At 53.7% G+C, this 23,965-nt stretch overlaps 5 protein-coding genes across 5 annotated transcripts; 3 read left to right on the top strand and 2 right to left on the bottom strand.

Moving 5' to 3' along the window:
• Positions 1 to 5,663: 5,663 nt before the first annotated feature.
• N0V96_004948 (uncharacterized protein) lies at positions 5,664 to 7,081 on the bottom strand (the record flags this gene model as incomplete). The annotated part of the gene is made up of 3 exons (XM_065757267.1): positions 5,664 to 5,954; positions 6,021 to 6,496; positions 6,742 to 7,081. The coding sequence occupies 3 exons, from the start codon at positions 7,079 to 7,081 to the stop codon at positions 5,664 to 5,666; spliced, it is 1,107 nt and encodes a 368-aa protein (XP_065614036.1).
• A 2,210-nt stretch (positions 7,082 to 9,291) lies between these two features.
• N0V96_004947 (uncharacterized protein) lies at positions 9,292 to 11,017 on the top strand (the record flags this gene model as incomplete). Its single annotated transcript, XM_053198380.2, has 3 exons — positions 9,292 to 9,792; positions 9,869 to 10,609; positions 10,700 to 11,017. 3 exons carry the CDS (start codon positions 9,292 to 9,294, stop codon positions 11,015 to 11,017), a joined length of 1,560 nt encoding a protein of 519 aa, XP_053044144.2.
• A 1,819-nt stretch (positions 11,018 to 12,836) lies between these two features.
• Positions 12,837 to 14,982, top strand: N0V96_004946 (uncharacterized protein; the record flags this gene model as incomplete). Its single annotated transcript, XM_053198379.1, has 3 exons — positions 12,837 to 14,241; positions 14,307 to 14,507; positions 14,582 to 14,982. The coding sequence occupies 3 exons, from the start codon at positions 12,837 to 12,839 to the stop codon at positions 14,980 to 14,982; spliced, it is 2,007 nt and encodes a 668-aa protein (XP_053044143.1).
• A 1,779-nt stretch (positions 14,983 to 16,761) lies between these two features.
• On the bottom strand, positions 16,762 to 18,488 carry N0V96_004945 (uncharacterized protein; the record flags this gene model as incomplete). The annotated part of the gene is made up of 2 exons (XM_053198378.2): positions 16,762 to 18,170; positions 18,245 to 18,488. The coding sequence occupies 2 exons, from the start codon at positions 18,486 to 18,488 to the stop codon at positions 16,762 to 16,764; spliced, it is 1,653 nt and encodes a 550-aa protein (XP_053044142.1).
• A 3,432-nt stretch (positions 18,489 to 21,920) lies between these two features.
• On the top strand, positions 21,921 to 23,435 carry N0V96_004944 (uncharacterized protein; the record flags this gene model as incomplete). The annotated part of the gene is made up of 1 exon (XM_053198377.1): positions 21,921 to 23,435. One exon carries the CDS (start codon positions 21,921 to 21,923, stop codon positions 23,433 to 23,435), a length of 1,515 nt encoding a protein of 504 aa, XP_053044141.1.
• Positions 23,436 to 23,965: the final 530 nt, after the last annotated feature.

Genomic DNA, 23,965 nt, shown 5'->3' with positions numbered 1-23,965 from the left:
CCAGAACCGGGGCGCTTGCCTTGATAAAAAAGGGCGACAGGGATGCGATGAGATGGAGAGGCTTGAGAGGGGAGGGGAGTGCCAGAACGGTGGTGGAGGAAGAGATGGGGGAGCACTGGGAAGATGGGGGGCGCGAGAGGCAGTGAAGGGTCTGGTTGCATGGATCTTTCAGGCCAATTCCTTGTTCACTTGCCGGGGTGGCTTGCGATAGGTGCGATACGGCATCGGCGTTTGGGCGTGTGGGAAGTCGACTGGACCTCAGTGGTCTAGAGGTTGCGGCCCACGAGGGCAGGTAGATCTGGTATCTAGGCTGGCAACGATACCTTCCCTGGCTTGGGAACAGAATCAGGAACAGGAACAGGGACGGGAACAGGTACGGATACATCCCACGCGAGGAAGATAGGTAGGTATGTAGCCAATGAAAGTAGGTATCCGTACATGAATACAGAGATTCCACGGTACACGTCGCCCAAGGCAGGAGGGAAGTGCTGTGCAGCGTATCGGGTCAATTGCAGGCTTTTCTCGCCAGTCCAGGCCCAATCTTGACTGCACTCGGCCTCATTCACGCATCCGAGTGGATGGATTGCACATGCATGGGTGGAAAGGCGTGGTGTATGTATACACACCAAGGATGGACCCTTTCTACGTTTGGTTGGATACGTTGATGAATATGTTGCCCAGGATTCTGGGTTGGGAAGGAACCTAACATACCTCACAGATAATGGCTGCTGCACTGCTACTGGTAGATAGGTACCGGTATTGTTAACGTACCTTACCTACGTCAAGGTATGTATCAAGAAAGGTCGGCGCGGAATGGGAAGGTTCTTTTCCGCAACATCAGAATTCGATAGTACTGTGTCTTTCTTCTTCAGTTGTCTTCCATGTTACCCATTCTCTTTTCCCACTCCCTATCTTTGCGCCGACACCGGGCTATGGCTGGCCGCATGCCGGCAGAGAGAATACTCACCTAGGCTCGCTCCGAGACGCGATGCCTTGGACGCTTGCCATGTCACGTCTTGGCTCGTGGCAGCAGAATCAATTGGTGCTGCAGCCCCTCGTCTCTATGACGCCGCAGAGTGCCACACGGGGGAACAATCTGCAGAGAGAGGATCAGTACACAGTACTTCTGCCAAAGCACCCATGGCACGTTAAGCTCCTTACATAAGGCAAGCTAGCACCAGCATGATGATAATGACGGGCCTCAAATGTAGTTGTGGGCATCGTGACTCCTTGCTCCCCAGGTCTCCGCTCGCAAGGCCATCGTTAGCACATTGGCACAGTCACCGGCTGCAGGAAGGAGGGGACTCGGAGCAATTGGATAAGCTACCATCGTTGCTTCCTTCAGGGTCCCGTCCCCTCCTTCAGGTCGCAGGCTCGTAGGCGTGACGACGATTGAGAAACGACAATTGATCGATGCCGCAGCCAACGTGACTCTGCATGGCCAAGTCCAACAACGGCCAAAATAATGTGGATTGCGCATGTATTGGCAAAGATGGTGAGAGGTTCGATTTGGCACGGAGTACGGATATGGCGGTGTATAATTACCCTTGAGGTTGCCGTTGCAATTGCGACAATGGCATCAATCATGGCGAGCCGCGACTCGAGGTTGGGGGCTTGAGCCATGAGGTTGAGACGGACGTCTGCGCCTGGAGGTGACTTCAGATGTCTGCCAAGTCTTGTCTCCCTCCTTCCCTCCACCCAATGATGCTCCTGCAGCACCAAATGCTGTTTCGCTGCCGTTTCTGTATGAGGTGCAGCTGGAGGGCAGGCATGCCGCATCTCGGACCCACCTTGCCCATTCTCTCCTTCCTCCACTGCGTGAGGTGCTGTGTTCCTTTCCTTCCCCCTCCTTGTCGAGTCGCAAGTGGTTGGCAACAAGCAAGTCGAAGTTCAGGTTGTCAGGGGATGTGCGGTACGGACTAAGGTACGGAGACCTACCCCTGGCCCTGCCGCACTACCTTACGGTCCTGCCTGCCCAGGTGGACTTACCTGCCCTTGCTCCCGAATCCCCCGTTGCTGCACCTGCCGCCTGCGATACGGGGTGGGAAGCCTCTCCCACTCATCTTAGGCAATTCCTGCTTTTCTCGGCCATTCCTGCCTTCTACGGTCTTCTCTCCAACTCCATGCACTTTTGAACCGAAGTGGCCGTGGACCAACTCTAGTTGTCTCCATCTCCAACACCAGTTCGCTTTTTGGCTGTAAGTATCCATACGACTATATCGTACATCGTACCAAAACTTCAATAAAGTAACGCCGCGATATCGCATTAGCGCCAACTCCTTCAGATTTTTTCATCAAGGTCTCAACCACTGACTCTACTCTTCCATGTCGACCAAAACCTTGAAAGTGGACGGCCGGTGGAAACCCAAAAAGAAATCTCTGCCTCTTTGCATCTGATTTTGCTCTAGCGCAACCAGGGATTGCCTCGACTACAGCATGACTACTCTCGGATCGTGATAGTCTGCGTTGTCTGCCTTCTTCGGCCCAATCAGCCCTGCCTAATTGTACCCGGCAAAACGCAGCACCAGAGCCGGCGGCGCCACGTCCCGCCCGTACTCGGAACGCTGTCGGAGCCCGCTCTTCTCTTGAGCCTTTGGAACCCGGCCGTGTTTGACAAAAGACATTTACTAAAAGTCAGAGTCTTGACTGGGACCGACCGCTTCGGAGAAGGGGACGGTTGTTTGCAACTTGCAACTGCCCGTCTGTCTCATCTCGTCCATCAACCAAACGATTGAGTTCCGCCCGCTCAGCGCGCGTCCGGGCTCCTCGGTGCTTTCGCCATTGCAACTGCAACTTTGCACATTCGCTTGCACGCAGCGCACACCGCAACCCAGCATTGCGACATGACTGACTTTGTGCTTTTAAAAGCACTCTGCTCAATGATTGGTCTTGTTCGCTGCTATCATCCACGCTGCAGGGAAGCATCGTTGCTCGGCACAGATAACATGCCAGTCGGGGTTCCCCTCCAATTCCCCCCTCATCCGTAAGCGGACGAACCTAGCTTAGATGATGAGCACATGCTCACTTGCTTCATTTGACAGCTGGCCGTCTCACTATCGCGACAAGATAGACTTCGTGTCACCGCTCTGCACTTTTGCTCCTCTTCTACTGGCTCGGTCTCGGCTAGGCCTCCATGTCGATAACCACTGGCCACGCAACACGCCGTGCTAAGCCATACCAACGAGCGCAGATCGAGATTGATTCTAGTTCACGTACGACGAGTGGCTACGTTTTCAACATATCCTCTTCCATTGCCGTTAGGTCTGTAGACTTCTCCATGTCGTTCGATGTATTCTTGTTTACGCCAATGGCACGGTCCCAAATTATGATACCGGCTGGAGCCATAATGTTCGGAAAGACACTGGAACTCGTATGTGAGCCTTGAAATGGTGGGGCCTCCTGTAGGTATTACCTTCAGAGGCAGCCCAAATCTCTGAGTCTGTGCCACAATATCACACGCCGCGTTATTCTGGATGTCTCACGCGCGCCACATCGCAAAATTTCATCGCCTGCAGCCAGTTTCAGCATCCTCTGACGACTTCGTGCCACACCTTCCTCTCCGTTGGTGTGCCGCCTCTTCTTCGGGCCGTCCGCCACAATGCAAAAGCCGGGCAAACTAAAGAAAAAATAGAGGCTTATGATGCGGGCCTCACTTTGGTCCAATCAATATGCGCCATCAACTACAAGGCCAAAGCCTGTAAGTTGTTGATCTACCTCAGTCTGAATGCTGAGTAAGATTCCACCAATTTTCTCATGAGATTGACCAGACAGTTCTGAACCTCAGTAACCACTAATGAAGACTCCAGGAATCACATCTCAACTTTTTTCAAATTTCTGCCAGTAACAGTCCCTCCCTCTCTCCACCGGAAATGCACTGCAATGGAGTAGAAAGCAGCCAGACGCAATGCCGCCTTGACCACCTTGCTCTTCCGTCCAGGGTCCCGTTCCGCGGCTCATGGCCCGCCGCGAGCCGCCTCTGAACTCTCCACCCAAAATGTTGGAGTGGATCGACAAATGCCTGCTCTCGTATATCCCACGTGCTCGACTGATGAGATCTATTGGCCTCCTCGGTCATTGACCCCTCGCATTCCCCAACGCAAAGGTCCCGTCAGTATGCATCACTTGGCATGGCGGATTGGATTTTGACGTTTTGGCAAAACCGTCACGGCCTGCTGCCGATAGGCTACTTTTCTTCCTGCTGTAGACAAGCAAGCTGCCAAGCTGCAACTCGATGCAGTCCCTTCCAGTTGACCTCATGCAAGCAAAGGCTTAGGAAGTCGTGGATAGGGGCAGAAACATACTTCAGAACAGTTCCTGAGTGTCTTTACACACATGCTGCATTCTACTGCGTACGGTGAATGCATTGACTCTTTACTGAGACCCGGTGAAGGATTCGAATGCGGATTGGAGCGGCAACAGAACGGCATATCTCGCCATTTGCCCCTCTTGATCGCCTACGGATGGGCACTTTTCCAGGATCTGATAAACTGCCCCATCATCGGCTGCGAGAGGCCGGCTAGACCGTGCTCGCCACGAAACCTCAGCCATGCAACGTTGTTAGAAGCGTTGGGGGGGCCGCACGTCCGACAGCATCGATATCAAGAGGGTGAGGATTCGATCCAATTAACAACGGCCCCCAAATCTCGACTATGTGGGCTTTGGACCATGCAAAGAGGATTTTTTCGTGCATTTGAGAACGGTCCCGGCCATGTAATAAGTTGCAGATGCGCCAAATCATTAGCCCTGTAGCAGGTAGCATCGCAGCCTTTACTACAGATACGCCGAGTTCCAGCGGGTATGTAAATGCGGTTGGAGGGGTCGTCTCGTCGGCCATCGAGTCCCACTCCCGGAGGCAATTCGAAAGCAGTCACGCGAGTCTATGCCACATTCGTCACCGAAGGCCATCTGCAAGAAAAGCTATCCTCCAGGACGACAGGCATCCTGCTCCAATAATGGAAGCCCAGAGGGGCAACGGCCTCTTCATATGGCATGTGCTCGCGTGCCTGGCCATCGTTGTTGGTCGTACAGCAAGTGGAATAGGCCCATTTGCAGACTGCGCGGAATTTTTTTTGCAGGGGAGAAAGTTTTCAGGCTGCATTCCTCCTTCCGAAGCGGGTTTACGGATGTCTGGATGTTGGATATTGATGCCTTCCGATAATGCCCCGCCGAGCCGCATGTCTTCACAACCTATCCGTATGCGCGTCTTGTTTCCGGATCCCCGCGCCCAACCCATACGAAATTTGTACGAGAAAGACGATGTTCTTTCTCTGTTTTTGCAGGATCCCATGCCATGGGGTTGACTTTCTATAGAAGTAGGAGTCAGGGGCTTTTGGGTAGAGAGCCTGCGACCATTTTTCGAGGCTTCAAGCTATGCCCGACTCAACAAAGACTGTCCATCTTATCATGCATTTCGTGTGTTGATTGAATCTCCGTCATACTATGCATTGTCGTGACGTCGTCTCGGTCTTGTTATCATACAAAGTCTTCTTGACCCTTTGCTGTCCCGTAGGACAGTCAGACTGAGCATCTAGATCTACTTCCAGTGTCCAGCTTGTGTTCCCCATCCTGAGCCCAAACATAGCTTCTTAACGACAGAAGCCGCCCGTTCACGCTGACCCATCCTTCCTTTAGACTCAGATATCCACGCCATGGATATTGACAGTCTAAACATTGATCAGCATCTTCCGGAATAGAATCGACTCCAGGTCAGTTGAACCATCAGGGCTCAGATTCTCAGGGTCACTCTGAGAATCCTCAATCTCTGCCTCAATCCTTGCCCCAATCCCACTTACATAGAGAATTTTTGCGATTCTGTAATGAACCCTGAAGAACTCTGGCTTGGGGAGCGGGATACTGTTGTCTGAGGAGACCAAGGTCATAACTTTGCGATGGCCTTCCGGGGGTTGGTGGCTGACGGGCCATCCTGACATCTGATGGATTTCGTACTTGTTGGGCTAGCCAAATCCATTAGAAAAAGAACGAAACATGTACGAAGTGTGGTGTTCGTAAAGATGACTTACCCGGCCAGGAATAGGGTCAAATGCTAGCCAGTGGCTGTCGTAGTGGAGGTGAACCGTGATCTCGAAGGTGATGAGATTCTCGTGTTGGTTCAGAGTATCAGGACCGATTTTGCCCTCCAACTCAGGGAAGTAGCGGTACAATGCATGCCAGACTCTGGCCACCGCATCTCTGGCAACTGGACTGGCGTTGTCAAACATTCTAAGTGCCAACGGCAAGATGTGGCAGAGTTGAGTATGAGAGGTAAGGGCGCCAACTGGCGGCACAACACGGCCTCCTCGTGCATTCGTGATATCGTACAAATGGCTGAATGCGCAGCGGTACCCATCGCGCTTCAGGCAGATCGATTTGAGAGTTGACTGTTGGTTTCTATCAGACGGCTGCACGCTGGCCGCGAGTTGCGCAATGGAAGCGGCAGCGGCGGGATTGGGCGACGCCTCTGAGGACGTGGCAGATCTGACGATACCAGCAAGCTTCACTATTAAAGGTCAGAATCTATTAGCATATGATTGAGACTTTGAGAGCTGAGGTAGCAACGCTGCACTCATCGCAATCAATTCAACCCGGCGCTTCAAGTTAACTTGGCAGATGGCAATATTTTGATCGTTGGTTAATGCGGTTGTAGTAGTTACCGAACTGAAGCAATCTCGCTTGAGTTGCCAAGTTGATGAACGAAGTTGCCTTGAGTGGCAACGTTGGAGGATGGAACTAAGAATGACTTACTGGGCTTCAGAATAGTGTTGACGAGGTAGCGCGAAAATGATTTCAGCTGGACCTGATCTCTGCCAATCGTCTTGATGTCACTCATCAGCGCGGTTGCCCCTTGATGTGAGAGCATTTGTCGAAAAGTGACGAGGATATTATGGGTTGGGTCGGGTAGTTCGGTCGGGGTGTAGTAGTCGAGCATCTTGTCGGAGACTTCCCAAAGGTCATGGTAAGCATCTAAATCTGTCAGGGCCGATGAGACCTCAGACTGGCTGTCGTCCAGCTGTTGCTGGCTTAGAGGATGAGCGACAACGCTGCTTAGCACAGTCGGCAAAGTCAGGCCGGACTGAGATGCCATGTTCGCGTGAGGTAGGTATCAAGAGTAGTCCAAGTTGAAGAGTAGCACTGTCTGCATCCTGTCAGCTCAGTAAATGAATCTCAAGTGCTCAATGATTCAATGTAGATGAAGATACTTACCGCGAGTGAAATACGCAATGGCGAGGGAGATGCGCAATGGCGAGTGTGAGAGAAAAATTGAAGGTGGGTTTTTATAAAAACAAATCCAGGTCTCGGCTTGGGAAAAGGTAGAAGGTAAGCGAAGTTGAGGCTACCCGCAGAGGTATCTAGATTAGGCCTACGCAGCGCGGACAAGTTCACCTCTCTCATAGGTATCCAGGCAAACGACCTATCACGTGCCTGCTAAGTAAGGGGCCCGTGTCCCAGGCACCAATGCCTCCCGCGGCTTCCATTCTCTCCGGATATTCAACCGCTCTCACCAAATTCCACGCTGAATCTAAGGTTCTCATTTTCAAGACCTTCACCATTTTCCTGCTCATGTACTCGAAGTTTGTTCCTTCTCGAATATCCAATTGCAGAAACCATGAAGCGTTTACAAAGAATTATTCTAATTAAAATATTTGTAAGTACAACAAAACAAACCTATGATATTTCTTAGATCACGGCGCAAGGCCCTATGAGCCCGTCATCCTTACCTCCCTAGATTTCGTCAAGTTACACTGAGCCGTAAATGATGCTTTTCCTTTACCTGGAATAAGTAAGGCTCTTACCACCTTAGCTGCGATCACTAAACGAGACTTGCATACCTTCAAGAGGCTTTTATCAACAAAGTATGGGCGTTGCTGGACTAGACAAAAGATCATTGACGTGAAGGAAGGAAGGCATAAAGTCTGAACAAAAAGGCCTAGAAGTGGACAGAGCTCAAAGGCTTCGATTTCTGCTTTGATTGTTGATAGAGATCATTCAAATACAGTTTGTCTTGTACGGCATCAAAATAAGGGCGGAGGCCAGCTTCAAAGCTGCGCTACGAAGGGCTTGGATGGCTGTTACCTAGTGTCGCCATGCTTCGAAGCATATATGGCCTAAACGGGAAGGTATGAATCAACGTTCCATCACTTAGACTTTTAGTACATAACATCGAGTGATATTGCTATGAATATCTGTATGTGCATGGTCATGATAGACAGACATCATTCATATTGACTACGGGACGTTCAGCTATCGAGACAGTCGTTCTTTACCATGCTGGATATCTTTGTCTCAACCTAAGACTGTTGATAAACAGTAGGAGAAAGCGCTGCATGCTTAAGTGCTTTTGAGAAGAGCTTGGAAGAGCCAAGACATTTGATATTGTCAAAAGATTGGCTGATTGGTACATATAAAGATTGGGAAGTTATCACCCATAATTTTGCCCAAGAAATCGGTTGTCTATGGAATTCTGTCAGGAGAAAATTCGAATCCCGGAATCTCTTTCTGGTACAGAGTGAAGGGGTATGAAATTTCGGGACACCGAAAGAAAACAAGAACGACATTGAACTGGTGAGCCTTTGAACTCATTTCGTGCCATGCATATTTTGATAGATCTCCGTCAAACTGCGGCTGATGTCTGAGCATTTCAAAGCAATAAACTCAGCCCTGGGGGCTCGATTCTAACTCCGAATTTCGGCTGAATTCTTGTCGTTTGGAGTCTTTACTATCAGCATGAAGGATTCATGAGTTTCAACGAGTGTTACTCCGAGGTATGAACCGAAAACACTTTCAATAGAGAACCCAAGAAACGGATCATGGACTATTGAAAAAAAGTCCAGTTTCCCGACAGATTTCTCTAGAGCCGCCAGACGGAGTCTCCACCTCTACCATGGAGTCTTTGGGCGCGGTTGACATTTGTTGCCAAGATTCCTCAACACTAGAAAGGACCGATGCCAAGTGTTGATATGGGGTGCGGCGGTGAGCGCCAAGGCCACCATACGAAGACCTAGACGGACGTGATAGGCACGTTGAGCGCTAAAATGGGGTTTGCGACATTTTATCAGATCAATGCCTCTGTAAAGCTTGTCAGATGGATCAGATAAGATGCAAAGCTAGCAATTTATGGAGGCACTGTCTGCAGGATGCTCGGCCTTCTGCCCGAGACGTGATTGTAAGTGTAAAGGAGAACCGGATATATAATATCGTTTCTTGACGCTTGTTTGCGAGTGTTTCCGCAAGCCATAGAACTTTTCTACAGATCTATAGACCTTGCTTGGCGGCTTACACTGTACCATCATCAAGATGCCAGACACCCCAGAATCACCAGTCCCCGTCCAGGATGAAGAAAAGACACAACCAGACATCGACATCCAAGCCCTCGGTATCTCGCCCGCCGACCTACCTCCCATCGATACCGAAGACGAGACCCTCCAACGAATCCCCTGGTCCTACAAATGGATCGCCCTCCTCTGCATCGTCTCCCTCCCTATCGGACACACCTGGACGGGTTCCGCTCTCGGCCCGCTCAAGAACACACTGCGCAACGAGCTCGGCGTAAATAATGCGCAGTTCGGCGTCATCAGCAGCGCCGACGCCTTTGTCAACACCGTGTTTCCGATTGTTGGCGGGTTGGTGCTCGACTGGTGGGGACCGAACCTCGTTACGCTGTGCTGCACTGCCGTGATCCTCGTCGGGTCCGTGGTTGCAGCGGCCGGGGTACAGGTTGGGCTGTGGAGGGTTCTTGTGAGCGGGCATGTGCTCATGGGGTTCGGTATTGCGGTGCTAGACTCTGCTACGCAAAAGGTGAGTTAATTTTCTGCGTTCAGGGATGATGTGGTTAGCACTCTTTGGGGTATCTTGGCTGACGGGAAGTCTCAAGTTCTTCTACCACTGGTTCGGCGCATCAGGCCTCGCCTTTGCCTTCGGCCTCGAGTCCGCCATCGCCAACACGGTCAGTCTCGTCTCGGGCATGGTCGCCATCCCCATCCGCGACGGAACAGGTTGGTACGGTTGGACATTCTGGATCCCCGTTTTCTTCTGCGGCTTCTCCCTTATCGTAAACATCGCCTACGTGACCTTCGAGCGCCTCGCCGTCCCGCCGCGCTTCCGACTGACCTCGGGCCGAGCCCGCGCCATCGCCGAGCAGCAGAACCTCTCGGACCGACGCCGCTTCTCCTGGAACGTCTTATTCGCCTTGCCATGGGCCTACCTCATGCTCCCCGCGACACAGCTGCTCCAGAGCGGTGCCGCGGGCGGTTTCAGCACAAGCTCGGCCGACATCATCTTCATGAAGGGGTATACGGAGGCAGTGGCGGGATACCTGTCGACGGCGCAGAAGATTCTGCCCATTGTTCTGAGCCCGTTTGTCGGCCTTGCTATCGACAAGTACGGACACCGGTTTCACTACGTGGCGACGGCCCCGGTATTGTGGATTATTGCTTGCGCAATGTTGGGGTTCACCGACGTCCATCCACTTGCGGCACTTGTCTTTTCTAGCTTGGCGGGCGTGATCAACTCGATGCCATTGCAGATTTGTATTCCGCTGCTGGTGGCGGACCAGGCAAAGATCGGGACGGCGTTTGGGGTGTGGAGGGCGTTTAACAACTCTGGGTCGACGATTGTAAGTCGAACTTCTTCACGTCTTCCGCGGCCTTCCATTGCTCTGTTGCTTTTGGAGCACTTGAGACAGGTACTAACGTCTACTTCCTAGATGGACGTCGTCTTTGGCGCGCTTCAAGACGACACGGAGGGGAACGGCTATTCCAAAGTCTTGACCGTCGCGATTGCCATTAAGGCATGGGCATTTGTGCTGGGCCTGTGGTACATTATCGTTGATTATCGATTCTTGGGTAGGGGGATGACTTTGACCAGGAAACAGAGACAGGCGAAGGAGGCCTTGATTATGGACAGGCAGGCGGATCCGCTGACGAGACGGACGTCGAAGAAGTGGTTCACTACTTTGACATTTGGGTTGTTGGTTGCAATTATTGCGAGTGCTTGGGCTGTTTTTGTGAGATATTTGATTTGAGAGACGAGGGCATAATCATTCAGCTAAGATCGGGGAGGGCAGCACCAATGGTTGACAGACGCTACAGCATATTTGCAAAATCATCTAGAACCTGAGTATCATGGATCAACAGAACGGATGTACAATTGTCTACTGTCGGCTATTGAAATTGTTGCCAAGTGTTTGATGTACCGCGTTTGCTATTCGCATTACTTTTATACATCTTCTTCTACCTTTATGTTGATCCCAACATTCTCTTTTCTCGTCGCATGTGTGGTGTCTTCTACTTTGGTTGAGTTTGGGAATCTGTAGAATCTGATGCGATGATCGACGCTACATACCGAATGGGTTAATGGCCACTGGCGAGATGTTACACCAGTAAGATGTCTGACCTGAAGCCCCCTATTGAACCACAAGAGCGCCAAGCAATTTCGTTTCACGTAAACGACGCCCTCGGATATTGACTCTGGTCACTGCACCCTTTACAGTTTTGTTCAATGCCAGGAGAGAAACAATAGGCACCAACACAATGAATTGAGAAAAGGAAATTGTCTGTTCAGTTCGCTGCTGTGTAAAGTGTGAGAAGGAAAGGATACTCTGAAGGACAACTCCCAGTAGCATTGATAATCAGTTATGAACGATACTTTACGGAATAGCCCGTGGGAGTTGTCAAGAGCCAATCGACAGCTGGGTTTAGACCCAAATTCGGTAATGTTGGCTGCAATGAAATCGGAAGAAACAAGCACCCCGTTGGCCGCAAAGGTTGGCGCCTGGCCGACAATCTCGCATTCGCTTTCACTACGACAGAACTACCTCCTCCTGTGGCTCCTCTGGCCACCGCTCTCAATAAAATACATGCACGAAGTATGGAGTGTATCAGTACGCCATGTCCGTATCCGTACGCTTACCAACTCCAGCCGCCCACCGAGTGCAGGAACCGATAAAGTTGCCCGCGATCTACTCTCCTAATTGGAAACACTCTCCGCCATATCGCAGGACCAAGACCTTGGAATCGCTCTCTCAACGGGAAACAGGGCTCCACAGTACTAAGTATATGCTTGGATGGCACCCCCTGCCTGCCATGCCTGGGGTTGAATTGAGCTTTTCGAATTGGGGGAGGTGGAGGCCCTGTCAGACAATAATCTGCCCACTCAGAGTCAAACGCCTGCATCCAGACCACTCCGCGGACCGGCGCCTACGGGCGAGTCGGGGGGCTTGCAGACTTGCTGGTCTCGGAAAAACGAGCAAACGCGGGCACAGCTCTGAGCTCTTTGCGGCTTGCTCCCCCTGAAACTCGGCCATTGACGCGCCCACAAACAGAAGTGTAATTTCCGTGTGGCGGATCCCAAGGACTTTTACATCCCGCACGTCAACGGTCACTTCTGCTATTCTGTTGCGAGTATACATATTATCGATTTCTAGACTCTTGGCGCCATCTCGTAAAGACCCCCAGAGTCGCGCGAGTGGATTTCGCTAGAGCTGGATTGAGCTTATTGAAACATCATGGACGCTGAGTGCCAAGAAACATGGTCAAAGTCGTATTGGCACAAATTCACAATGGGCGAATTGAGGCAAGGTCACTGCCAAGGATCGCCTCATTCAGGAGGTCTTCTCTGTTGACGCTTCGTGTGGTTCCGTCCAGCGTAGAGTAGAAAATGTAAGGTATACCCAGGTGAATGTACATGCTGCTTGTTTCTTCTGAGTTGTTGTTGTTGTTGCTGCACTTCTTGATCTTCGTTTCGAAGCCTTCCGTTCTTTGCTCCCATTTACACTCATTTTCGGTCCTCTGGACACTTGTCATTCTTTTCTCCTATACCAAATTTCTTCCCTCGGAGCAACAATGCTTGCCTCTTCCCTTCTTTTGCTGTCGTCCCTGGTGGCCGGCGCATTCGGCGCGGCCCGGACATCCCCTCCTTCCGGCGCTCTGGTCGTCGCAAAGTCCGGGGGCAAGTACACCTCCATCCAAAAGGCCGTCGACGCCGCCAGTAGCGGCGCCGTCATCTTCATCCAGCCGGGCACCTACAACGAGCAGGTCCTGATCCCGGCCAACAAGGGCGCCCTCACCATCTACGGCTACACCGCCGACGACCAGGACTACTCCAAGAACCAGGTCACCATCACCAACAGCCTCGGCGCCGATGTGGCCGGCAGCAACGACGCCTCCGGTACGTTCCGGGCCAAGAACGACAACCTCAAGGTCTACAACATCAACATTGTCAACTCGCGTGGCAAGGGCGTCCAGGCCATCGCCCTGAGCGCCTACGGTAACCAGCAGGGCTACTACGGCATCCAGGCCAAGGGATACCAGGACACCATCCTCTCCAACCAGGGCAAGCACTACTTCCACAAGTCGTACGTCGAGGGCGCCACCGACTTCATCTTTGGCCAAAAGGCCGTTGCCTGGTTTGAGGCCTGTACCCTCGCCATCAGCGGAAAGGGCTACATCACCGCCTCGGGCCGCGACTCTTCGAGCAACCCGTCCTGGTACGTCATCAACAAGGCCACCGTCAAGGCCCTCTCCGGCGTCGGCGACGGCCAGACCTTCCTCGGCCGGCCCTGGCGCACGTTCGCCCGCGTCGTCGTCCAGAACTCCAACCTCGGCGCCGTCGTCAACGCCGCGGGCTGGTCCAAGTGGGGGTCTAACCCGACCGACAACGTCGTCTACCAGGAGTACGCCAACACCGGCAAGGGCGCCAGCGGCACCCGCGCCAGCTTCTCCAAGAAGATCAGTGCCGCCGTGAAGATTGGCGACGTCCTCGGCTCCACCTCCTGGATCGACTCAAAGTACACCAGCGGAAGCGCCGCCAGCTCCGTCTCGCTGGAGTTGTCTGCCGCCGTCTCCGCCCCTGCCGTGGCCGCCGATGCCGCGCCCGCTTCTACCCCCACGCCGACCACCCTCCAGACCGTCGTCAAGGCATCCTCCACGCCCGTTCCCCAGGCCGCCGCGGACGATGACTGCAGCGGCACCCCCGACGGTTTCGCTTCGCTGAACGGCGGCACCACCGGCGGCAAGGGCGGCGAGGTCGTCACCGTCAAGACGCAGGCCGATCTCGAAAAGTACGCCGGCATGTCGGGCAAGTACGTCATCAAGGTCTCTGGCAAGATCACCATTACGCCCAAGGGAAAGGAGGTCAAGGTCTCGTCCGACAAGACCATTGTCGGCATCGGTGCGACTGCCGAGATTGACCAGGGCGGCTTCAACGTCCAGAACCAGAAGAACATCATCTTCCGCAACATCAAGATTGGTAAGTATCCTGGCCCATCGACTGGGTAGCCCGGTACGAATCAATGATTAACATGGGAGTTCCAGGCAACACCTACGTCGAGGGTGACGACGAGGGCAAGACCCAGGACTTTGACGGCATCCAGATGGACAACTGCACCAACATCTGGATCGACCACGTCCACCTCGAAAAGGGCGGCGACGGCCTCATCGACAGCCGCAAGGACACCACATTCCTCACCGTCTCCTGGACCATCCTCCGCAACCACAACAAGGCCTTTGGCATTGGTAAGTAAACCCATAATCCTCTGCTGATACATGCCCTGTCCGTCCCCTCTTCTCTAACAACTCCCGTCTTCCAGGCTGGACCGACAACGTCAACACCGAAATCACAATCCACCACAACTACTTTGACCAAACAAAGCAACGCAATCCCTCCGTCGACAACGTCAAACACGCCCACCTCTACAACAACTACCTCGTCGGCCAGACCTCGTACGGCCACTACGCCCGCGGCAAGACCGAGATGCGCATGGAGAACTGCTACTTCGAGAAAGTCAAGAACCCGATCCAGCTCGACGCCACCGCAAAACTCAGCGCCACGGGCAACGTCTTCAAGAGCACCACCGGCACCACGGCCAAGAACGCCGGCACCGTGTTCGATCCCAAGACGTTTTACGAGTATACCCTCGACGCCGCGGCTGACGTGCCGAGCGTTGTTGCAAAGGGGGCTGGGCGCCAGGCTAGCATCTGCGCTGCGTGAGCTTAGGAGGCGGGTTAGATCTTGGGTGATGTTTACCTTGTGGTCATCTGATCTCTCGAATGCGTAAACGGAGAAGGAGAGTAAGAAGAAGAAGAGGACGAAGGAGAGAAAAGGGGTTGAAAATTCTATGTATTTATTATGATGGCATGTTGCCGTTGACGAAGCATATACTCTCTAGATTCGTTCATATTGACTACGAGCATACACAATCAGACCCCTTACCTTTGGTGACAGAGCACGGGGAGTAGCATTTTCATATCTTATATCCATATTTGTGTCATCCAACGGATTGAGTGGCGGCGGTTGGATCACTGCCATGTTATCCTGGAACGCCATGCTTCGCTGTGCCTTGGCTAAGGGCGAGTGGGCTTACTTGAGAACCAGCATCCTCTTCAACTACACTCAAGGTCATGCAACACCTCTATAGCGATCTTCAGCAAAACAATGATACTCCCGTCAGTACGATCTTTAGCAAAATATGTGGCATCAAAGCTTGCCAAACTACTCTGAAAATAGCCCGATAGACGGGACCTCGCGTATACATGACAACCACTGCAGGCCCTTCCTCTTTCTTCACCCTCCTCCTCCGACTCGATCATGTACCAAAAGCGTCAAATTTGATAGCGGAGTGCTGGAAAGCCTCATGTCGGCAAGAGTAATCAACTTTGTGAGAACATGAATCCTGTCTCTTCCAGTACTCCCACCAAAACGGCCCACGACGCCAACTGAGACGCCCCTGGGCGACGATGCGGCAATATGGACGACTCAAAAGTCCAAAAACGCTACGAAATCTCTATTCAAGCGTATATCAAGCCCCAACAATACCCTCTATCCAAATTCGCCACCGCAGAAACAAGCTTCTCGCTTCATTCAGGCTCCCGAGAGGGAGAGGATTAAAAGTCGGTGCAAGAGCACCTTTGGCCTGGGAACCAATCATCGAGGTCGACCTGTCCGTTATAAGTAGGTGGTAGTTCAGCGCAGGAAAAAGGGTTCGTTGGCAAGCAAATCCACGGCATTGTGCATGCCGATCGTCGCGCCCTTGCAGATTGGGACGGAACACTAGACCGCTCCCCTGGGAATCTAAGTCCTTCTCCCTGCAGAAGTCTGTACACAGCATCGGACAACCTCGTCGAAAGCCATGTTTGATGACATCACGTAGGGTGACTTTGCGCTGTCCATTCGCACACACAAACGGTTGGTTTGGGATTAGTCGTGGATTCTGATTGAGGAATACTGGGAAACCGATTTACGGCGCGGCATCTGCGGTTGAGAACTGCTTTCGAGGCGGTCGGTTTTATGTGGGGGATCCTGCGGATCCCACTCCGTCGACACCGTATTACCGGATAACGTCCGAGTATCCGTATAGCTAAGCTACCTTAGTTTGTGGACAGCCTCGATGCACGAAAATTCCGATCGTACGTTCAGCATCGGAATCTGATAATTGGATCAAAGTGTTGTTCAGTTGCCTGGTTCTCCTTGTCTTTGTGCAGGTTCAACAGAAAACTCTTCATGCACGACGGTGGATTTGTGGATGTCGTGTCGGAGCATTTCGGTACCACCAACCGAAGGGGACACAATGCGTGTTTTCAATGTCACAGCGAACGACCAAACTTCGAGAGGAACGGGAGATAGAGGTAATAATGTTCATAGTCATGATATCATTTGGTATAATGCCTGATAGCCAACTCTCAAAAATAAACAACGAAATGCTTTTCTAGATCATTTCCTCCACATGAAACGCTTTCTTTTGTAGTTCGGACAGAATTTTGGTTTTTTCTTTTACAGACGAGCAGTCTCCTGGGCCTCCTCGATGATCATCTCGGCACACTTCTCGGCGCAACCAAGGACAGTCAACATCGGGTTGATGGTGGGGATGGTGGGGAAGATGCCGGCGTCGCAGATACGGACCCGCTTAAGGCCCTTGATGTTGAGGCGCTCGTCGACAACGGCAAGCGGGTCCTTGCGGACGTCACCCATCTTTGTGGTTCCGACAGGGTGGTAGACGGTGTGGGCAGCACGACGAGCGTACAAGCTGAGCTCCTCATCGGTCTGGACCTTGGGGCCGGGAGCGACCTCACGGGCGATCCAGTCCTTGAAGGGAGCCTGCTCGGCGACCTTGCGGGCAGCGCGCATGCCGTAGACGAGAGTAGCGGCATCGTAGCCCTCCTCGTCGGTGAAGTAGCGGAAGTCAAGAGCAGGCTTGACATTGGGGTCGGCCGAGGTCAGGTAGAGGCGACCACGGGAGCGGGGACGGGGAATGTTGGGGGTCATGCAGAAGGCGTAGCCCTCCTTGGGCTCGTCGTAACCAAGGCGTCCCGTGTTGAGGGTGAAGGGGATCTGGTAGCAGTGCATCATGACATCGGCAATGTTGCCGTCGGGGATGCCGTCGGGGTTGAAGAAGGTCTTCTTGGAGCCGGCGTTAGGGGCCTCGCGACGGAGGAAGATACCAGCATCGGAGTCCATGGTGGTCTTGTTTGGGGGAACGGGCTTCTTGAGCTCCCACATGATGATGGACTCGGGGTGGTCCTGAAGGTTCTCACCGACACCGGGCAAGTCGTGGATGACTGGGATGCCGAGGTCGCTAAGCTGCTGCTTGGGACCGACACCGGACAGCATCATCAGACGAGGGGTGTCGACGGCGCCGGCGGCGAGAATGGTCTCCTTCTTGGAGGTGATAGTGCGCTTGGAGCCATCCTGGAGGGTCAGGTTGACACCAGTGACGGTGTCGCCCTTGATGTTGAGCTTGGAAACCCAGGCGTTGGTAAGAACGGTGAGGTTGGGGCGCTTCTCGTCGCCGCGGAGGAAGGGGTGAATGTAGGCGACCGAGGCACTAGACCGGCGGCCATCATCGGGGTTGTAGGAGATGGAGAAGAAACCAACACCCTGCTGCAGAGCACCGTCCTGAGCAATGTGCTTGTTGAAGTTGTGGAGGACGGGGATGTTGAGGGCGGAGGAGCAAGAGTTGACCCAGTCAAGGCAAAGCTCGTTCTGGTGGCGGGCGTGGACGGGCTGGACGGTGTTGCGCAGCTTGTCCATGAGACGCATGAAGTCGTGGAAAGTCCATCCCTTGGCACCCATAGACTGCCAGATCTTCAGGTCGTACTCAAAGGGTCTGAAAGAGATGAGGGTGTTGTGTGATGAGCAACCACCGAGCACCTTGGCGCGAGAGTGGCGGATGTGAGAGTTGCCTGTCAGGAGCAATCATGTCAGTAAGCTGTTCCAGGAGGGAAAATGAGCTGTTAGGGAAACGGAAGAAGCTTACCCATGGGCTGCTCAGTGGTGCCGTAGTCGTAGTCGAGCTCACCACCGAGAAGGTTGAGCCACTTGCGCAGGTCGAGCACACGGTCGTCCATGAAGTCGCTGGGGCCAGCCTCAATCAAGAGGATGCGCTTCTGGGGGAGGGACTCGGCAAGGCGAGAGGCGATAACGCAGCCGGCGGTACCACCGCCAACGATGACATAGTCGTAGCGGTCGACGTCGGAGACGGGGAGCTGGGTGGTGGACATTTTGGCGGATAAGGAGGATGAGGGTATTCAAACAGCAAGATTCTCGGGGCACCCGGCCAATCAAAAGGATGAGGGGTAGCTTTTTCTACTTGTACACACGGGGGAATGTATGTACAGAGGGGTAATACAGCCAAGAAACGCGCGGGCGATCTTGGGGTGAGATTGGGGTAGATCTTGGGATGAGAAGAGGAGAAGAAGGGCACACGGAGAGGAATGAGGATGGAGAGGAAAGAAGAAGAGGCAAAGGAAGTTCAAAAGCTATCGATATAAGTGGAAATTCGGCCGCATTATCAATGATCAATGATCAATGATCAATGGCAAGTCGGCATGTCGGAGTAGGATACCGTGGAGACACGAGGAGGGTAGGACCCATCCACATCCTTGGCCCTTCCTCGGAGACACAGAAGCAGCCCAGACAGATGGGGAGACTCGAGAAAGAAAGCTTGCCTCGTTTCCCTCATTTGGCCGCCGCTTGAGGAAAAAAAAAATTGTTCTCGCGTGGAAGGGACCGACCGACTTCAATCGCACCAGGCCAGCGCCGGCGCCAGCAACGACGGCAGGCGGGCAAGGCGCAGGGCGGTGGAGACGGACCCCGCGAAAGTGGGTGGTGGGGCCCATGAAGGAAAGCGGGTTTCGAAGGCATTGAGACTGACTCGCCGGGTCTCTGCACGAGTCTCTTCTTCTCAAGTTTCTCTGATCCTTCCATTCTCTCGGTGTTTCTGCCTGCCACCTGCTCCTACCGCTTTCACCAACTGGCAGGTGGGGTTCACCGTGGATGCGGCACCACGGATCCGGGCGTGGGACCGCGAGACCGCGCGGGAGCCGACATCTCATTGGACAATTGACCTTTTTTCTGCCGGCCTTTTCCTCTTTTTCTCTTTTGTATCTTTTGTCTTGTACTTTTCTCCACAGCCCTCTATCTATTTTTTACTTCATTGCCCCCCCGCCCAAAACGTTCTCATCCTTGCTTTCGTCAGCAAGCAGGGCCGGATTTTCTAAATTCCAAGGTTTCTCACTGGCCTGACAGTCCCAAAACAGACTAAGCGACCCCGAGCTAACGTCCCCTGGCCTCCTAGCAGCCAACATTGTCAGCAACATGCAAGACGCAGGCGCAGGCGGCAGGCCCCCAATCAGGGATGTTGCTCAAGACGTGCTTTCCTGGTACAAAGTACCGCCAAAAAGCTGACAGCACCAGCCTCAGGCAAGCTCAAGGTTCTTTCTTTCGTCGCCGCCCAGGGAGGGAAGGGGGAGGCCGCGCTTTCCCACGCATGCCAAGTCCTTCTTGTCCTTCTCGAATGTCCACTCTGGTGGAAACTGTCCGACGTCGTTGAAAAAGAATTACGAATAATGGCCAGAGGCAGTCAAGTGCCGCAATGCTCTTCTATGGCACGGGCCAATCATGACGATTCCACTCTGCCTGCTTCACCCGGCCAATACTCCTCGATCCGTCTATTGCGGAATGTCCCACCAGCGTAGCTTCGCGCATCTAATTTGACCTGCATTTTGTTCGACTCCTCTTCGTCAACAGTCGTGCCCTCGGGGCATGTTGAACCGTCCTTTTCTGGTCGGTACCAGAGTGGGCGCCATCGACCAACAACGCAACAGACTAATTCCGCCCGTTTGCGGCTTGCCACGGAAATCCCACGCGCTGGTGGTGTGTTTGTCTGGGGGGGCCTGACTGCACACATGAACGACCAGTCACACCTACAATTTGGTATCCCAGGCAATTGAGACATAGCAATATGCTGCATATGCAAGAATTGCACCCGACATTCCCCAAACTGCCATGCCGCCATTATCCTGCGCTAAGATTTCGGATTCTCTCCGTCGATAACAGATAGCCCTGTCTCGGTGACACGGCGTTGGAGTCCGTTCGAGCACTCAACCTCGTCTCGAGTCTCGCCCCGGCCGCCTCTGCCCGTCTGACCTATCGCCTCGTCCGCGCGGCTGAGGTGGCAGAAGGTGAGTGGTTGACTACCTATTACCTGACTACAGTCTACACACCACCAAGAAGTCACAACTGTCGGCGTCATCCGGGGTTTCCGCCGATTTGTCTAGCCCAGGTTGGGTGTGCCAAGGCAACCTTGACCTTGGTCCTGACTCTCTGTCGGCCAGCTTCCAGGTACCCTCCAAGAATTGTCCTTTGGTACCCCGTATTCCACTATCAAAAGGGCCTTGTCTGATGTCAAACGCAAACTCTCGTACCCGTTGCATCCAAGATGATCTGACGAACTCGTCGTTATCGCCGACGATCCAGGAAATCGAACCTAGTCTTCAAAGGCTTAGGAGGCAAGGTGTGAGACGCTCACACCGAGATTAGGTAGACCAAGCGGCTCATGGCTCAGTCTAGACTCTTTTGGCGATATCTGTATATCTGAGATATCTGTCTATCTCGCATCGCCCGTATCTAGTCTATCTTTTCCGCTGTGCCCGCCGTATCTTTTTCCCGATTGTGGCTCGCCCATCCGGCTGGGTAACCAATGAGATGTATTCAATTCGTCGCTGAGGTCCCCTGCCGTACCGCGGCTGCGCGGGTGATCGTTCGACTTTGACGGCCGGGCCCGGGATAAGAACGGATCTGGCGGCCCTACAGAAGCCAGCCACATTGTTGGAGGTGATCTGTCAAAGCTTAGCAGCGTCTGCATACAGCATCAGCAAACAAAGACAGGGTGGTAAGAGATGCAAGATAGAAATTTTCCAATCTCCAAATGTGAAGGGACCCTGAAGGCTGAAACTTCTTTAGTGGAGGCGACTTTTTATTTTTCCTTTTGTTTTTCTTGGTCGCTGCATCTGCACTAGGTAAGGTAGGTAGGTACACCAACGCACGAACCGCGGTCCCATCAGGTACGTACTGCCTCGCATCGTCTTGGAGAGTGCAAAGGTGAAAGGGTGGAGACAAAACTGTTGCATCCGGGTGGAGCGAAGAGCCAATGACGTACGGCCCATGACATCACACCGCCGACGGAGTGGGGCAACATGGGTGTCTCCCGGCAAATCTGCAACACCCCGGCTTGCCAGGCCATTACCCACTCTGGTCAGCTGAACTCGAGATAAGGTCCCCGGCCTCTCCTCCGTGGCACGATCCCGATCTCCCTCCGATCTCGACGACCGTCGAAAAGAAAAAAAAATCCTCTAAGCCTGCAACTGCAACTGTACGCTCCGTCCTCCGTGTCGCCGTCCGTATACCCCGATCGACATCCCATCCCCGGCATCGTCTTGTTGGAACTTTGTCTCGCATCCCGTTATACCCCGTTTCCCCATCCCCATACCTTGCAGGAATTCCTTCCCGTTTCTAGTGTATCATTCGTTTTGCCAGCATAGCTCTTTTTTTTTTTCTCTCTCACCCTTACGCCTCCCCAGGAAAATAGGAACCAGCCAACCAAACAAGTCAATTAGAGCAAAAGTAAAAACCCAAGTCTCATTATCAAAAAAATGGCGCCACAAGAGCAGAAGCAGGAGGCGGATCGTCACACCTTCTATGCGGGGAAGCCCCAACCGGACACGGAATCCCCAGGCACCTTCCAATCCATCGATCCCGCAACGGCGAAGCCCGTCTGCACCATCCACACCTCCTCCGCCGCGTCCATCAACGCCGCCGTCGACGCCGCGAAGACGGCCTTCCCCTCCTGGTCCGCCACCCCACCCATCGAGCGCTCCCGCATCCTCCTCCGCGCCGTCGCCCTCCTCCGCGAGCGCAACGATGAGCTGGCCAAGATCGAGACCCTCGACACCGGCAAGGCCTTCTCCGAGACCCAGTACGTCGACGTCGTCACCGGCGCCGACGTCCTCGAGTACTACGCCAACCTCGTCGCCTCGGGCGGCCTCAACGGCGAGTCCTTCCGCCTCAGGCCCTCCGCCTGGTCCTACACCACCAAGGAACCCCTCGGCGTCTGCGCCGGCATCGGCGCCTGGAACTACCCCATCCAGATCGCCCTGTGGAAGTCGGCCCCGTGCCTGGCTGCCGGTAACTGCATGATTTACAAGCCGAGCGAGTTCACCCCCTTGCACGCCGAGTACCTCGCCTCCGTCTACCGCGACGCCGGCGTGCCGGACGGCGTCTTCAACGTCGTCTACGGCGCGGGCGACGTCGGCGCCCAGCTCACGGCGCACCCGGATATCGCAAAGGTCAGCTTCACGGGCCAGGTCAGCACGGGCAAGAAGGTCGCCGGCGCGGCGGCGGGCGGTATGAAGTACGTGACCATGGAGCTCGGCGGCAAGAGCCCCGTCATCGTTCTGCCGGACTGCGACATCGAGCAGGCCGTCGACGGCGCCATGCTCGCCAACTTTTACAGCTCGGGCCAGGTCTGCACCAACGGCACGCGCGTCTTCATCCCCAAGGCCATCAAGGCCGAGTTCGAGAAGCTCGTGCTCGAGAAGATCCAGTACGTCCGCGCGGGCGACCTGTTTGACCCGGCCACCAACTTTGGCCCGCTCAACAGCAAGACGCACCTCGAAAAGGTGCAGGCGTACGTCCGCAAGGGCGTCATGGAGGACAAGGCGACGCTCCTGTGCGGCGGCGCCACGCAGCCCAAGGGTCTGCCGTCGGCGTACAAGTCTGGGTTCTGGATCCAGCCGACCGTGTTTACGGATTGCACCGACGACATGACGATTGTCAAGGAGGAGATTTTCGGTCCCGTGATGAGCATTCTTACCTACGATACCGTCGACGAGGCTGTGGAGCGGGCCAACACGACGGACGTCGGCCTCGCGGCGGGCGTGTTTGGTCGGGATGTCGATCAGTGTCACAGTGTTATTCAGAAGCTTGAGGCTGGTATTACCTGGATCAACACGTGGGGCGAGTCGCCTGCGGAGATGGCGGTCGGCGGGTGGAAGTCGAGCGGTGTGGGCGTGGAGAATGGACGTAAGGGTCTCGAGGCGTGGGTGAGGAACAAGAGCACGCTTGTTGAGATGGGCGGTAGCGTGCCGACTGTCTTCTCCAAGTTGTAAAGGGCTGTGAATATGTATCAAAAAAGAGGATCAGGGGGGAGGATCGTGGTGATTCGCATTGTACTCCCCTATAGGTGTGGTGAAAACAAAAGCTTGTCTTTGTGGACTGGGGGAGGTTTTGGTTAGATATGAGCGTTTGAATGATATCACGGATTTGACGATGTTCTCTGCCACTACTTCCCCGACTTGAGTAGCGAGAGATTTCCTTTCAAATGAGGAGAGGTGCTCCTAGGATCGAAACGAAGGATTCATCAATATAATCGAACAAATACTCAAGTCAACTTATCTTATTTACTTACAGGAGTGTGATGCTCTCTTGCGGAAAGGGGCTGGTGAGCAAGGGAGCTGGATCCTTCAGGGACCAAATACCTACTTAATGGAGGGTACGCAGGCAGTAAAGACTTGTGGATGTTCAAGCTCATCTGGGTCATCGACTCTGTGACCGAATAGCCAACAAGCAAATGGTGTGCCACCGCGAACGAAAGGCTGCCGCCCGAGTAGAAACCATGGCAAGCTGAGGAAGTCTGCAA

Source organism: Colletotrichum fioriniae, assembly GCF_027942845.1.
Source record: "Colletotrichum fioriniae strain IMI 355084 chromosome Unknown scaffold_5, whole genome shotgun sequence".
Classification (NCBI taxonomy): domain Eukaryota; kingdom Fungi; phylum Ascomycota; class Sordariomycetes; order Glomerellales; family Glomerellaceae; genus Colletotrichum; species Colletotrichum fioriniae.
This window is presented reverse-complemented; position numbering and strand designations above follow the sequence as displayed.